The sequence below is a fragment of the Trachurus japonicus genome, chromosome 13 (genome assembly GCF_045865225.1).
Source record: "Trachurus japonicus isolate A0001 chromosome 13, Traja_1.0".
In the NCBI taxonomy this organism is placed as follows: domain Eukaryota; kingdom Metazoa; phylum Chordata; class Actinopteri; order Carangiformes; family Carangidae; genus Trachurus; species Trachurus japonicus.
Window position 1 is genome coordinate 9,161,546 of NC_140919.1, and position 17,077 is coordinate 9,178,622.

Below are 17,077 nucleotides of genomic sequence, written 5' to 3' on the forward strand. Positions count from 1 at the left end.
TAAACTTATCAGCCAGCGCATCCAGCGTTTATTCCTATAATAAACGACAGTGTTGAGACACTTAGTGTTTCCCACATGTTTGGAATGGAACATAAGTTTCGCTTTTACCGTGGACTTCTGCTGGCATGCACCCACCACGTCTCTCTCTCCACGCAGAGGGGAGGGGGGGAGGCGGTGATCCGTCCCGTGCGGGGAAGTTACATAGTGCAGTTTCAGCCGACGCGACCCGGCTCAGGCTGCAGCACCATTCATCCTATTAACCATTTTTCTACCATTGCAATGAGTCTGGAAACATTATTTTAAGGCAGATAAAACTCCACAATGTTGCGTTAAGGTGCAGACATAGAAACAGCTAGTTCTCAGGAGAGCTCTTGAGAGCTACTTTTATATTGCTGACACAGGCGGTATATTCAATGCTTGAGGCGAGACCGAGCTCCGTGTGTGTGTGTTGTCTCAGACGTTTGATTGACAGATGACGGATCCAATATCAGTGGCTGATGAATCGTGAGCAGTGTGACGCATAATTTGTGCGCCTGCCGAAAAAAAAAACCCATCCCAGATTTACCCGAAAATAGAATTTTGCACAAAGTTTGGCCTACATCATCTGATAGATGAGTTATTACACTAATTTTAAGACCCACAGTGGACTCAAATTCAATTTTCTTTTCTGTACAGCTTTAAAGATTTTTTCACCTCAAAAAAAGTTTTTTGCTCATTTTCTCTTACTATTTATTCACATTTAGTGCAAATTAAATGATGATTATAACCCAGTGGTTACTTCCTGTTTTAAGTAGATGGTGCTGACATATTTCCTGTCGCTAATGGGCCGCACTGTGAGCATCACTGAGTTATAACTCAGTGTTTATGGTGAATCATTGAAATTTGACCCCACAGGACAGGGACACCCCTCCATAACGAGATGCTGCAAGTCAAGGGGCTATCCTAAATAAATTGAAATTGAAATTGACAAAGAAAAGCATTGCCATTTAGTTTTTGTCATACATCTGATCAGCTGCTCCACATCCTCCATTAAACTCAACATCCCAGTCCTTTGACATGTCGCTCTTTAAAGACACACAGCTGGGTTCAGGAGAGTCTGGTTTCTGTTGCTGGATCCTGAAACAACAACACAACTGATGGATGTAAGTTGGATAAAAACTGAAAATATATTCAATCTTTTAATAAACACAACAACTGACTTTTAATGAGAAAAGTCTTTCTGACTGTTTAAAATTCTGACCTTTCAAAAACAGATCGCCTGAGGCTAGTTTGACGATGAATGATGAACGGCTTGCTGGGTCCAGGTCCAGGTCCAGGTCCAGGTCCAGCAGACTGTGGCTTATGCTGCTGCTCTGGCCTTGAACACACACAGAGCTTTGAGTGTGAATAATGATGGAGCAGTGATCTGAGTCATGGACAGTTAGAGATGCTCATCTGACCTTTGACCTGTGGTCTGGCTCTGATGTTCCTCACACAGAGTGGTTTTAGAGGGAGGGGTTCCCTCCTCTCTGTCCTCACACTGATCCATGCTGCTGAGCTCACATCCACATCAGCTCACACACACTTTGTAGCTTCACCTGCAGAGGAAACACACATCATTCATCTGCACAGCAGCTCACATGTCCATCATGTCTCCAGCTGCTCCTCCACTGATTGGCTCTTCTTCTCTGCTTCATATCAGTGTCAGTTGAATGCAGTCACACAGCAGTGAGGAAGAGGAAGCTGCCATCAGCTGCTGTACTTCTACTATCAGTCCACTAGATGGCGTCATGAAGCTGCAGTGAAGTGAAGAGCAGCCCAGCAACATGATCCATGGACGACTGTTTCCATCCACTGACACACACAAGGACTGAGATCCACTGAGTTGATGTGACACAGTCTCTGTGTGGACAGCGTCCCTGTAGAAAACCACTGGATCAAACAAGCTACAGCTGGTTTATTACACACACAACAACTGGGCCTCAACTTATTTCACCTCACAGCTCCACTATCACAGCATTCAGTCATTTCGCTCACACTGGAAATTCAAAGAGAGAAAGACACTCTCCAACTTACAGACAAATGATGCATTCAAGTTTCTCTCAGTCGGAGGCCACATCTTCAAATGTTTCACTTTGTCACAACACAGCAACAGCAACAATGTCACAGCAACAATCAACAAGAAACAAAATTATTAAGTTTACTGAAATTTTCTGCTTGATAAATGTTGAACAAATGTTGCAACTCTAAAAGATTCTTCGGTAACACTTTATTTTAAGGGGTCCTTGTTCCTGTGTATCTACCTAATGTGCTTGAAATGCTTGTGCAAAGAGAGAGGCCACTTTGGCATTTCTTATTACAAGTGTAACAAGGACCTGTAAGTACACCAAAATACACAATGTATTTACAATGTCAGTACATGTTATTACATACGGTTACATAGGTAATTACACTGTAATTAATTAGGTAGATACACAGGAACAAGGACCCCTTAAAATAAGGTGTTACCGATTCTTCTCAACAATATCGATGATTTTTATCCAATCATCAATAACCTAGAGTGTTTGTGGGTGCTGCAGTACAAGCAGGGAGTGGCACCAGGAAATACTCAAGGAAAGTGTGCCCATTTCCTGTCTCTCTCTCTCAACTGTCCTGTCAAATAAAGGCAAAAAAGCCCCCAACAATATATAACTGACAGCCCCACTTTGCTCAGAGCAACCGGTGACGAGAACCCTCAGTGAAACAACCACTCTCTGTGCAGCATGATCAACGTTCCTCTGTGCGGCTTTTCTCATCTAATTGGTTAGGCTGCAGCACCCACCTGCTACACTAGAAAAGCTGGATTGAAAGAGCAAGCTGAACATCAATCGGACATAATGTGTTTCTGCACATGGAGAGCGACAGGGACAGTCTCCAAGATAGTCGATAGCGATCAAAGGGTTGGCGACCACTGATAGAGCCTTAAAAACCCTGTGAGCCCCTCAGCCCGCCACACTGAGTCCACATCAGCCTCTGAATCTAATGAGAGACCACTCACCACAGACAAAGTCACAGCTGTTCTCCAGCAGCGGTCCGGACGAGCTCAGACCGCGTTTAGTGGCTCAGACAGCGGGAGAGCAGCGGCTCATCTCCGCCTCCTCCACAGGCTGATTCAGGCGGTAAAGCTGCCTCCAGTCATCAGGAATCGGAGCTGCACACAAAGAACCACTCTATTCACGTTACCTCCACACAAGAGAATAAACTGCAACACAACTGTTGGTGTTAAACTTTGTACTGTGACTCACCTTTTGGATGTGATACTGTTACCCTATCTGGATTCATTACAGTAAAATGCTCCACTGCACTTTGCTCCATGAAATAAAATCCCAAATGAATAAACAACTTTTATCACACACACCATGTTATAGACATAAAAACATGAGGGAAGTCAGCTACAGAAGCAAAAAATGACATGTACCCAAGTGAAGTGAACCAAATACTATGGAAATTATATAGAATAGATAGATAGATAGATAGATAGATAGATAGATAGATAGATAGATAGATAGATAGATAGATAGATAGATAGATAGATAGATAGATAGATAGATAGATAGATAGATAGATAGATAGATAGATAGACTTTATTGATCCCAAGCTGGGAAATTACAGTGATATATGTGATAAACATAAAACACTCAATGGATATTTTGATCGAATCAGATGATAATTATAATCATTAAGTTATTGGTAGTCTAACAGCTATAATAGTGCTGTGAAGTCACATCATACAGCAGGGGGTTTATTACAAGTAGATACATCAGAAGGGAACCACTAAAGTGAAATAACCAGGTCTGACTGATCTCCAAGGTTTCAGAGAGATGATGACCTCCTGAACATGCTCTGGTCACCATGGAGATGTGTGAATTGAAAAGGTGAAAAGGTCAAGATTTAGGAGAATTTGCAACCAATGGAAACTCCATTTACAACACAGCAAGAAATGAACTGAAGACATAAACCACAGAGTTAGATCTGAGTTCTCATAGAATAACTTCAGAAAGGTAAGGAAGAATTACTACTATTACTAGTAACTTAAGAAGATAAGTCAATGTGAGCACGGAAATCATCAGTGGAACTGTGCCATCACTGAACTGTGGAACAAATAAAGGAATCTTAATCTTAAAAACAGAACAATAAACCAGCAATAAACAATTAATGAGTAACAGGAAAGGCAGCAGCTTCACCAGCTCTTCCACCACTAAGGCCAAAATCTGTCTATTGTTATAGCAAGTGTGATAAGTGCGGCTCAGAAACAAAGACGACTCAGATGTGATTTTTTTTCCTGGATTTATTCACTGCAGAGGGCATGAAAACACATGTGTACAGTATACAGTCTCCTGGTCTTTCCTGTCCCTATACAACACAGCACTGTTGCACTGGCTAAAGCAGGGCTGTGGTGGCTGCACCGTCCCCTAGAATCAGTGCTGTGTTTATTTGGCTTTGGAAGGCGCTTCACCTCAGCCCCGACTGGTTTCCATTTGGGCGGCAGTGGCTCAGGAGGGAGAGCGGGTCGTCCAATAATCAGAGGGTTGGCGGTTTGAAACCTGCTCTCGTCCAGTCTCTGTCGTAGTGTCCTTACCTTGCCTGGTGCGGCCATTTGGCGCACATGGGCAGCCACGCTTCTGTCAGTCTGCCCCGGGGCAGCTGTGGCTACACACGTAGCTTACCACCGCCGGTGTAAATGGGGTATGAATGAATAATGGTTACTGTACATGCTTTGGGTATTGGGTATCAATAGAAAAGCGCTATATAAATGTAATCCATTATTATTATTATGCTGTTTTTAGCACATTTTAACATATTGATAAGAGTGATTGTTGTTATTTTAACCCCTGCCTCAGCTGTATTTCAGACCTGAGTGCTTTCCTTTGTTAATATTCCTAATAATAATAATAATAATGCCTTACATTTATATAGCGCTTTCCATGATACCCAAAGAGATTTACAGAAACCATTATCCATTCATGCCACATTCACACCGGTGGTGGTAAACTACGTCTGTAGCCACAGTTGCCCTGGGGCAGACTGACAGAAGCCATTTCCTGCCAAGCGGCACCTCCGACTACCACCAAACACCCACACACTCTCACACGGGGCAAGGTGGGAAAGGTGTCTTGCCCAAGGACACTACGACAGCTAACTGGGAAAGAGTGGGATTCGAACCTCCAACCCTCTGATCATTGGACCTATCTACCTCTACTGCCTGAGCAACTGACACCCCAAATATCTGAGAATTGATAGCCACAAAAACTTCCAACTGTACGTTGACTATCCTTCCTGGATTATTGTGTGTGCACGTAAAGATCTTCCTGTTGACAAAATGTCTCATCACAAAAAGTGCAACTAATGATTTAAGGTGTCTTTTGAGACTACCTACTGCCTTAAATGTACTCCATGCACGCTACAAGCAAATACCTTCACTTCTGTATGGACTTCCATGTGCCTCTCAAAACAATAACTTTGTTTTCCCACAAAAACTGCAACTAAATGGCTTCACTGTTGAATGGACTGTTTGAGTGAAAGAAAAGATTTATCTGTTGGGTAAATCTTTCTCCAAAAATATCACAACTAAATGGTTTCTCCTGTGTGTGGATTCTCAAGTGCATGAAAAAATTCCCTTAACATCTCTCTTTTTTTTTAACCACTGGTTATCACAGTCAAATGGCTTCTCTTATGCACGGACTTTCATATGTTCATTAAGACCCATTTTAAAAGTTTTTATTTTATTTTTTACCACAGGTAGCACAGTCAAATGTTTTTTTTCCCTGTATGGATTCTCATGTGTTTTGTAAGATTACCTTTATCACTAAATTGTTTACCGCAGGTAGCACAGTCAAATGGTTTCTCCCCTGTATGGATTCTCATGTGTTTTTTAAGATTACCTTTATCTCTAAATTGTTTACCGCAGGTAGCACAGTCAAATGGTTTCTCTCCTGTATGGACTTCCATGTGGTTTTTAAGATTAGCTTTATATCTGAATTGTTTACCGCAGGTAGCACAGTCAAATGGTTTCTCTCCTGTATGGACTCCCATGTGGCGTTCAACACTCCCTCTTTGACTAAATGTTTTACCACAGGTAGCACAGTGAAATGGTTTCTCTCCTGTATGGATTTTCATGTGGCGTTGAAGAGTTCCTCTTAGACTAAAGTGTTTACCACAGGTAGCACAGTCAAATGGTTTTCCCCCTGTATGGATTCTCATGTGTCTTTTAAGACTACCTTTTTGTCTAAATTGTTTACCGCAGGTAGCACAGTCAAATGGTTTCTCCCCTGTATGGATTCTCATGTGTTTTTTAAGATTACTTTTATCTCTAAATTGTTTACCACATGAAGCACAGTCAAATGGTTTCTCTCCTGTATGGACACTTGTGTGGTCTTTAAAATCCCCATTATGTTTAAATGTTTTCCCACTCTCTGAGCAGCTCAGAGACTTCTTACCAGTGTCACATTCTTGATCACTTACATGAACAGCTTCACTGTTCAACCCTGACTCAGGTGCTCTGGTTTCTCTCCAGTCATCATCATTGTCTTCAGTCTCAGCAGACGACACTGAGACCTCATCATCTGTATCTGGTTGAAGATCTTCAGGCTGATCTGAGTTCCTGTCTGGTTCAGATCCTCCACAGTCGTCTCCATCGGCCTCTATCTGTTCAGCTGAGCTGCTGGATGGAGGCTCTGCCTCAGTTTGTCTTTGATGAGGTTGTAGGGCCTGAGGTTTCTCCTCCTCTTCGTCACTCCTCACATGAAGAGAAGCGAGGGAGAACTCTGGAGTGGTCAATAGTTCCTCCTTTTCTTCTTTAATATGTAGACTCTCTGGGTTCTCCTGATCCAGACTAGTGGTCAACTCAGGAGGATCCTCTGCTTTAATCATCAACAGGTGCTGATCACCTGCAGAAACAATGAAACACACATCATGAACAACAGTGTCTTCATACTGTCACTCATATAACTGGTGTCTGTATGAACCCCAATATCTTCTCAGTGGACACCAACAGCATCTCCTACAGCCATTCATCAATCAGTAATCCATAAAGTCACGCTAACAGAATCCTCCAGTTACCACCATCAAAGTACACCTTCATCATAGAATACGACTACTATAGGAATAAAGTATTGTAGACTATTGGACTCTAACCAAAGCTCTAAGAGCCCTGAGCTACATCAAAGCTTTCAAACTGAGATAAAAAATGTACAGAATGAGAAAAACAATTACGAGTATGATCAATACTATTGTTACTCTTTAGTAGAACTTCAAGTTTATTTACACTGCCCGTCCAAAAAAAGAACACACACACTAATATTTGCTGTGGCCCATTGCCATAATCACAGTAGTCATTGCAGGAGGTGCGTTGCCTTTATTTGTTGGTGTGAGCTGCTCAGAGCTACGCTACGGAGGCTAATGGGATTTCTTGGTTTCCCTCATCAAACTCATCAAATACACAATCCAACAACTCCACAACGCTCTGGTGGACAAGTTATGACCTGTACATTCACCACGCTATGAGATAATAACAGAACGTTACCAGACAGAGTTGTTTTAGAGGGAAATCCATGAAAAACTGCTGATGCGCGTTGCCTCAACAACCTCGCGGCTCTGAACCTACTGCTATGACCATAGCGATTATGGCAATTGGCTAATTTGCCAAAATGTTGAACTATCCCTTTAAGAAATGGGACACGTCCCGTTACAACATGACTGGCGGTTAAATCCTGAATTAGCAAAGTATAGCCTAATTCAAATCATAAAATTTACTACTCAAATGTTCCTTTTCTAAAAATGTAGGTCTATGTGTGACATGGGGCGGGGCTATCCCCTTTTAGTTTAAATTAAACTCAGCACCCCTAAAAATTTGAGTAAGAAATGTTGTTGTTCTAAAATTTTTGTTTGTCTTCGACACGTGTTGTGTATATGTGTTAATGAAAAAGAAGTGACCTCCTCTGACATGTTTACTTTTGCAGGCCAAGAAGAGTTTATTAAAAAAGGACAATGTCAAGAAAATTCTGAATCCTGGAGAGCCTCTGTGCGTGCCTTTCTCTCTTTTAACATTTCTAACATAAACTGCCGCTCTTCACAAATGAAGTTGAGTTGAAGATTGAGCTGAGTTAAGGATAAATAATACACAACACAAAGTTAAAGCAGGTCGTTTTCGCTAATGCTGCGTTCCAGGCAGGCTTTTGAAATCGTAAATTACAGCTTCAAGTCACAACTTACGACTTTGTAGCGTTTCAGGCAACCCACTCGTGTTTTTCTGACCTGTTTTACCGGTGAAAGTCACTATAACGGCCACTCGTAACTTCTGACCGGTGAACTCGTACCAGATCGAACTGGTACCACTTCACGGTCGGAAAAATACGAGTTTCCTTGAACGCACCATAACAGTCCTCGTCGCTACGTCACCACATTCACGGCGTTCCTTGGCTGCACACACAGCCCTGCATGCCGTTCTCTCTCCTCATTGGATAAAAACTGTAGGATACGATAAATGTTTTCTCTTCGGCTCAGAGCAGAGCAGAGGGACTGACAGACCCGTGTTTCAGTCCAAACACTCTATGTAAGTGATTGCTGTCGGAAGATATAACTATTTAAGACTTATATTAACACAAATATATCACTTACTTCTGCTTTAACCTGTGTGGTGTCATGAATCCAATATGTGTCTCCTTTTACCTCTATAGTCCTCGTTTTTGCTGCAGCAAACCACAGATTACTTTTCATATTGTTAGGAATAGGGATGTAAACATACTAGCCTATTAGCCTACATGAATGGTCAGTTAATCTATCCTTTTCCAGTGGAATTTTTCTGTGAAATGTAAACAAGCAACATTGTAGACAGCCTTATAAAAGCTAAAAGATTAATGCAGTAGGCTACAACATGTCCTCTTTCTCTACAAACCGAGACTAGCATGTTAATGGATTTAAACCTGAATCACCAACCGGTTTTGTGCTGCAGGAGAACATCCAGCAGGTTCCTCTGCCGCTCGATCTCCTGTCTGAAGCCCGAAGCCTGCGCCTCGTAGCCGGCTACGACTCTGTCCACGGCCGCTAAGATTTCCTGGGAGGCGGCGGTGAGTCTCTCGGTGACGAATCCTCTCAGAAACTCCACCTCAGACATTTTACTCAAACTCTCGGTTGCTCCCGCCCAACAACAACAACTTAATGTTTCCCCACAACCAGAGAATTTCTAATACTGAGTCGTAGACAGACTGGCTCTGCCCAGACGCGACTCTTCTCCTTCCTCTGTTGGGTTTGAATGGCGGCTGGTTTCCAGTTCTTCTCTTCAGGTTTATGGCAGCTTGCTTCCCATTTCCAGGGAGCGTTACCGCCTCCTACTGAGCAGGAGTTTCAGACTAGAGAATGGGCATGCAGTTCCATATTCTTCCAAGAATAAACACACCAAGAGAAAAATGAGAAAAGAGAAAAATAAACACACAACTAACTATCATACTAAACGTATTAACCCGGTGTTACGTAAAAACTCTAACAGATGTTTCGTGACTTCCTTTACTTCAGCCATATAGTAGCCTACAACTTTGTTTAGAGACCAACGTTTAAGCAATTCCCGTTGATTTATTTCATTAATATTTTTCTATTCAGTTAATTTTAAATAGTAACCGCTTCATTTAAGTGATTTGTTCAATACAGACCTTTTATTTTGAACTTCCGGTAGATGCTGCCCTTTGTCTTGGTTTGAGTTTCACGGGTCTCAGACAAAGGAGGAGACAGTCATCAGATACAGACTCCCGTAATTAAGCTTCTCTTGTGACTGGTACAAGGTATTGTATGTTTTGAGTTTTAAGTAGTAAAATGTAATTTGGTCGATTTGATGACAACAAAGTGTTTGAAAGTAGTGTTGACAGTGATGGCAAAGTTAGCTTGCTAGCTAAAGTAGACAGCTAACTGATTCTCCTCATGTCACAGTGAAGCCTCCTTTTAATCTGGAATACAATTGACTGTTTGTTAAATCTAGTTTAATTTCAATTATCTGTCCTTTAGGTTTTACAGCTGCTCGATGAAAAAAGGGTTTAAAGAAAAGGAAATTAAATTTATGTTAAAATCAGGAGGTCAGCTTCTGGAAACATCAGTTCACCATGGTCTGACTGCAGTTAGCTTCAGTAACAGCTTCTCCTTCATCGATGCTGACAACCTGTGACCTCCATGAAGAGTCATGACAGTGGTGTATTGTTGTAATAAGAGCCTCACAAGTGACTAGCTGGTTTGTGTTGTTTACTGCCAAAACATACTCTGACAAAATCACTGTTGACCCCGCCTATCTTTATGACAGCTACAAGAAGGGGATCATCACAGCTGCTGCTGCTACATCACACGCTGTCCACCTGGATTCATCACCCAGCACATCTTCCCATGTGTCACAGCTGATCTACAGGGATTCAGGCAGCGTTCACACAGACTCTACACAAAGGTCAGAGACAGTCACATCCACCAACACTGATACACAACTCTGAGTATTGATCTATAAAGTCAGATAATCCACAATTGACAAAGTAGCCTACCTGTAAATCTACTGTTTCCAAATGAAATGGGGGAAAAAAAACTTTTGACATCAGAATCAAACACTCACCTGTTCATATTATTATCAATGTAACGCAGTGCCACCTAACAACCACAAGGGGTCAGGGCATGAACATGAATGAACACTCATATGAAAGTGGTGTGTTCAGGTAGAAGGTCACATGACCAGGCTGGACTGCAGGCTCACTTCACTGTGTTTCAGAGTTCAGTGATTTCTGGCTCTAGTCTGAGCAACATTTCATTTCATTTCATAACCTTTATTTAAACTCGGAGATATATTGAGGAGCAACCTCATTTATAATATAGCCGAGATTGACTGGGAACACAGTCAGTCCACTGTTGAATAACCATAATAACTGTAACCTACAGACTACATGAGTATTACAGGAGAACCTTATGGGTTAAGGTAGGAGTTGGCCAATCATCTTCAATCAAACACTATGACAACTATCATATATCGCCGTAACGACAGGACGTTCAATCTGATGTAAGTAACCAAGAGACCGGCACCTGTTTACAAATTAAGCACTGCACCGACCCACATGGCTGCAACAAAGGACGTAAGGAGCCAACAGAGCAGCAGAGAGAGGTGAGTTCACTATTCACTACTATTAATGATGCACAGTAGAGTCTGTTGCAGAGCAGCGTCCATGTCAGAGATTAGAAGAGTTTTTATTACAACAACTATCAGAGCTGCTTGCCGGTCACCTTCACTGAAAAAGCTTCTGACTTTCGGGGTGACCTCCGTGTTATGTGGCCCACTGAATATGGCAGTAGTGGAACTCCCATCATGCCTCTGGGCTGAGCCGACGGCGTTGTGGATTTGATGCTGCGTGTTCATGAATGCTATGCTAGTGGATTAAATGGATGAGTAATGAGACTTTTACAGGAACCACATGGGGCTTTGAACCATGGATTTTCATAATGACAACACTGACAAACAACAAAGATAATGTTCAGTAAAGTCAGATGTGTTAAACCTACAGTCACTGATGTTGTGGTTAATTTGTTTTAATCATAATCAGGAATCAGTGTTTAGTTGAAACTGTTTTATTTTTACTAACACATGAATATTGTGTGTAACGGACTACAACTCATCAGAAATTAATATGAAAGCCTTTTTTTTATGTTGAAATGTATATTCACACAGTACCTCTGCTTACAGTTCTATAGTTATATATTTCCTTCACCAATGTGTAGACATCAGTCTGTTTTTCACTGTTCTCCACATATGCTACAGTCAGGATTAGACGTAACTATTACAAACTCTTTCATATTTATCCTAACATTGTCATTGTATATTGTTAAAGTAGAGTATGTGTAAAAAAAATCCTTCAGTGTGTCCAGATGTACGAGACATCTTGGAAATACAAGTCAGGAAAAATCAGTTTCTAATAAGTTAATTTTTTTTTCCACAGTCCAGGTGCATGATGGGAAAACAGACTTTTGATTGGCTGCTGGACAACCTCAGACTGCAGTGTTGAGCATCAACACAGTTTACAGATGATGAACATGAGTGTGGTGAAGGAAGCGGAGCTACTATCCTCAGGCTGTAAGAGATCAGTTTGATTGACAGGTTTGACTTGTTTTCAAAGGTGATTTCACATGTAGACGGATCAATGTAATTTATGATCAATAAGCATCAAGTGAGGTGCTGCCAGTGCAGTGAGGTGCTGCCAGTGCCGTCACCATGGTGATCCAGATGATGAGTTCTAAACCTGGTCTCTGTTTTCCAGGTCTTTAAAGGTGAATTTCAGCTCCCAGATTTCCTAAAAGAACAATCACAGGTACAGTAACTCTCCTGCCTGTTGCTGAGCTTCTTCTCTTCTCCACATTCAGCTTCTCATTTATTTAGTTCAGTTTTTTTAGTTGAACTCATCTGTGGCTCGGTTCAAGGTCTCGTTTCAGATTTCCATCTGCTCTCAGTTCATGTCCTGATTTCCTCACCATCTAACGCCGCGGCCTCTTGTTTTGGTCTCAGTTGTTTTTTCTGTTTGATTGTGTGTGGCAGCGCCGCCCTCTGCTGGTCGTTAGACGCACCTACACCTGTTTCCTCCATGTTTTTATTTCAACTCTTCTGAAGAGAGACTCTGCTTTATGTTTGATCATACTGCACTTGTTGGGGTGGTAGTGGGTGGAGCCAGTGTGGGGTCTTGATGGAACAGGTGTCACATTGATGTTTCCTGAGCAGATTTGACCTCTGACCTCTGTCCTCCTCCACAGATCCAGAAGTCTGCAGAGAAACCCAACCCCAGTTAGGAGCAGAGGGGGGAGGGTGGCATCACCGTCAGCACACAGGTATGACTAGACATGACAATTACACATAAACACAAACAATAATGTGTGAACAACTAAACACACAACTACATTTCTTGATCCTGCCCCAAGTCTCTTTAAAGGAATTTGAGGCAGGATCAAGGAATAAAACTCATTGGTGATACAACGGCCATTGCGGCCGTTAGGGTAACTGCAGCCATTAGCCAAGCTAGTGTGGGAGCGCGCATGAACTCTCCACAGCAGTACAGCTGATGCTGTGACAGTGACACTGTGGCTGTATTGGAAACGGCATACTATACCAGTGTTTCCCATTAATTAGCCACCACAGTTTCATTTGGGCCCGCCACAGTCTCTCACTGGAAAAAAACAGCTTTTCACCATCTCTCATCTCTGCCAGTCAGCCCCTCCACCTGCCGTCTCTCTCGCGTGCGTGCTGGTGCGGTGCACCGCACGTACACACACGGGAGCATAGGTCGTGCTTGGCCGTTAATAAACAGTAAATGCGCTATACCGCGGCCATTGTACAGTGCTCAATTTACCGCATCACACGGAGGTTGACCGCCCAGGCATCAGGTCAGCACCGAGCCCCGAGGTAGTGCTGCTCTTCTGTCCAACACACTCCTGAAGCTTCACTTTTCATTCAAATAAACAAATGCGACTGCCACAATTAGATTTCATCACTGAGACCAACATTTATCTTCTAAAAATAATTAAACCAAAAGGCAATGGAGCGATATGTGAGTGGGCGCTTTTTGGTTTTGAACACTTCATCACCCATTAGCATGAAAAAACTTAAAACGCATGTGTATTTATTCACAAATCTTGCCTCAAGTTCCTTTAAGTTTTATTGCCTGCCGTAGCACAGTGAAAACTATGGAAAGGAAATACAAAAATGAAAAAAGGAGATTACATTGAAAACATGAGTGAAACATTTCATTAACAATTTCATAGTACAGATACCAAAACCATCAATACTTATCCCCATTCAATAGAAAATTAAAAGATACATTTATTAGATAGTGTTTACAATCATCGTTAAAACTCGATAAAAGCATATCAAAATAGTGTGGGCAGCATCCTTCAAAATAAAATAAATCCAGACATCCCGAGGATAAATGGTTATAAATCAGAAATTGAGGTCCACATACCTTGTTCCACTTTACCGAGGGAGCTAATCATTTATATTGCCGAAGGTGCCCGTCTAGAGAACTATCTGCCTCCTAATAACAATAAAACAAACTTAAACAGACCACAGCAACCAAATTGACATACAGATAATACTTAAGTAGCCTACAATCCAAAGTCCAGAGGGAAACTTGCTCAAAGAACCACAAATCCAAACAAACGAGACCCAGCAGCTCACACGCCGAGCCAACCCAAAGGAGACAAAGGACAAGGTGATGGAGATGGAGGTGGAGCTTACAGGGCTCAGTAGTCTCCTCCCTTTTATACCTTGCTCGCTCAACCAAAGACTAGCCACTAGGTGCCAGTCAGAAGTAATTTACTGGCATTTGACAGACACTTGAAATAATAAGGACACAGAGGAAGCAATTTACTGTTATTCACAAACATACATTTAGGCTACTGTATGCCTTACTGAAATATTCATCAAATCATTATTTTCAAAGGATTTTTGAATTTGATGTTTGTTAAATCTAATAGTTTTTAGCCTCACATACCCCATGGAGTGCTTTCAAGTACCCCCAGGGGTACATGTACCCCCATTTGGGAAACAATGAAAGGAGTAATTTAATTCATGATTGTGAATAATAGGTTAGAGACAGAGACAGACATGTAGGAATTGAACTGTCTGTTCAACAATGAGAAGGTTTCTGTGACAGGAGGAGACTCTGATTCACTCAACACAGACTCACTGAGGAATCAGACGACCAGAGTCCAAACCCAGGATACAGAGGTTGAGTGAAGGTGGTGTTGAAGGTGTAGATGTGAATCAGTGAGTCAGAGGAGACTCTGTAGAAGGACAGAGAGCCAGCAGGACAGTCCACATACACTGCTACTCTGTTAGAGACAGATGATAATGATGGTGACGATGATGATGATGAAGAGGTGATAGGTCTCCCTCTGTTTTTGTGCCAGACACTGTAACCATTATCAGAGCACTTCAGACTCCAGGACTGATCGTTCCCTCCAAACCCACAGTCATCACCCTCAATCAATCAATCAATCAATTTGTTTATTTCGGGCATGTCAATTTAAATCATCATCATCACACTTCATCATCAAATAATACAATACATGGCCGAAAGGGAAAAGCGGGAGAAGCAAAAGCTTATCTAGTCCCGCCCCCATTACCCACAGAATAAGAATATTTGTCATACATACATATCTTTTTGCTTTTTTTCTTCTTTTCTTATTATTATATATATATATATATATACATACATACATACATATATATATATATATACATACATACACACACACTACATTTTGATGTAACATTCTTTTACTTATGACATTTTGACATAACATGTTACGGTAGTAGATAGTATACAGATCATAACATAATTTTTTTTTTTTTTTACATTTAATATAACATACTTTTACTTATGACATTTGACATGACAACCCTCTCCTTTCCTGCTGATTCCTCTGTAACTCACTAAACGTCTCCTCTCCATTCAACCTCCCAGTAGCAGCGACCAGTCAGACCAGTTGAACACAGCAGCTGATACCAGAAGTCAAATCTGTCTGGATGATCAGGATATGACTGATCCTCCTCCACAAGTGTTGCCTTCCTGTTGTCGTCGGACAATTTGATCTCTGTGTTCACTGTGTTTGTGTCGATTGTGAGTGGACAGGAATCTGATGGAGAGAACAAGACGCAGCTGCAGTTATTGATCATGTGATCAGTTATTGACAGTTTGATGAAGACTCATGAGGTCAGTGATGTGACAGTGTGAAGATGGTTGAATGTGCTGCTTTGTTTCCATGGATTAAAGTTAAAATTACTTACGCTTCCTCAGACCTGGTGTCAACCTTGGGTCTCCAGCAGGCTCCACCCTGAAAGGAGGAGGGGGGTCAGAGCAGCACGTTCTGTCAGCATGCACACATGGATATTACATGGCTCTCACACACACACCGTTTTATCACTGTGTTCACATGGAGGCTTGTATGTATGGATGAACATTGAGCACGGAGAAGAAGGAGCTGGAGTCTTTATCTAGTGATGATACAGAGCAGGAGGAGACACTTTATCATGTGTTTTCTCCACGTGATGCCACTTCAGTGTGAGACACACACTTTTTAGGGATCGGACACGCACAAACATGTCAAGGCTCCATCTAACGATGATAATAATCTGATATAAAACCGGAAAAAACTTTTTTGTGTTGCTACACGCTTGGTGGACGCACACTTCACCCTGCGCAGCAGCGCAGTCGGCACCGGTTTGGATGGACGGGACGGCTGGTGCTTCTGTAACAATATAACCTGCCTATATAACTTCATGCTCCTCTACAGCTGAGGCTGTGAAGAGCCTCCTCCTCCCGTCACTGCTGTAGCTCTGTAGTTGTGTGTATTTTTTTTTTTTTTTTCATGTTTCATATCAAACTATTCTGGCTTTACTTCTTAAACGGTTCTTTAATCAACCAAGGATAGGCCTACTTAATTCACTAAATCTGTTTCTTCCCTCCAGCCTTTGACCTGTCCCAGTCACACCACTACTAACAGAAGACAATTAAATATTTTTTCTGGACTCCACTTCACCCAAAATGACTTTGATCCGTGATCTCTCTTTTTTTCTCTCTCCCTCTTTCCTCGTTTGCGTCATGGCCGCAGGTGAGCAGGATGCACCTTCCTCCTAATATGGTGATCAGGATCTCCTTATATGGCTATTCATGTATGGAGATCTATGCTAATTGCTGATCACCGGGGGCGTGTTGTTAGTTTACGATGGGTTGGCATTCATGAAGTTACACACGTGTTTACGATCAAATCTGAGTTTCCCGCACCGTTCATGAATCCGGAGTAGAGTTTTAGTAGAGTGAGCTTTTATGTGCAAATCTACACACAGATTTACTCACGTTTCATGAATGAGACCCAGTGGGTCTCATTCATGAAACGTGAGCAGCACGGATTTATGTGTAAATCCTGAGCAGCGCAAATTTACGTGGATTTCTGCATTCATCAATCTTTTAGTAGTGCTGATTTTTTCGTAGCTACACACAAAATCTACACCTGCTCCGGACTGTGTGTAGCGCTTGTGTAAATGTAGGAATGCAAAGAAATA

The 17,077-nt window shown here is 41.9% G+C and overlaps 1 protein-coding gene across 1 annotated transcript; it reads right to left on the reverse strand.

The window, feature by feature from the left end:
* Nucleotides 1-5,368: 5,368 nt before the first annotated feature.
* Nucleotides 5,369-7,099, reverse strand: LOC146975409 (uncharacterized). The gene is made up of 3 exons (XM_085794614.1): nt 7,078-7,099; nt 5,722-6,905; nt 5,369-5,441 (listed from the first exon to the last, which is right to left on the reverse strand). Exons 1-2 carry the CDS (start codon nt 7,097-7,099, stop codon nt 5,767-5,769), a joined length of 1,161 nt encoding a protein of 386 aa, XP_085650740.1. The 3' UTR covers nt 5,369-5,441; nt 5,722-5,766.
* Between the last annotated feature and the right edge of the window lie 9,978 nt (nt 7,100-17,077).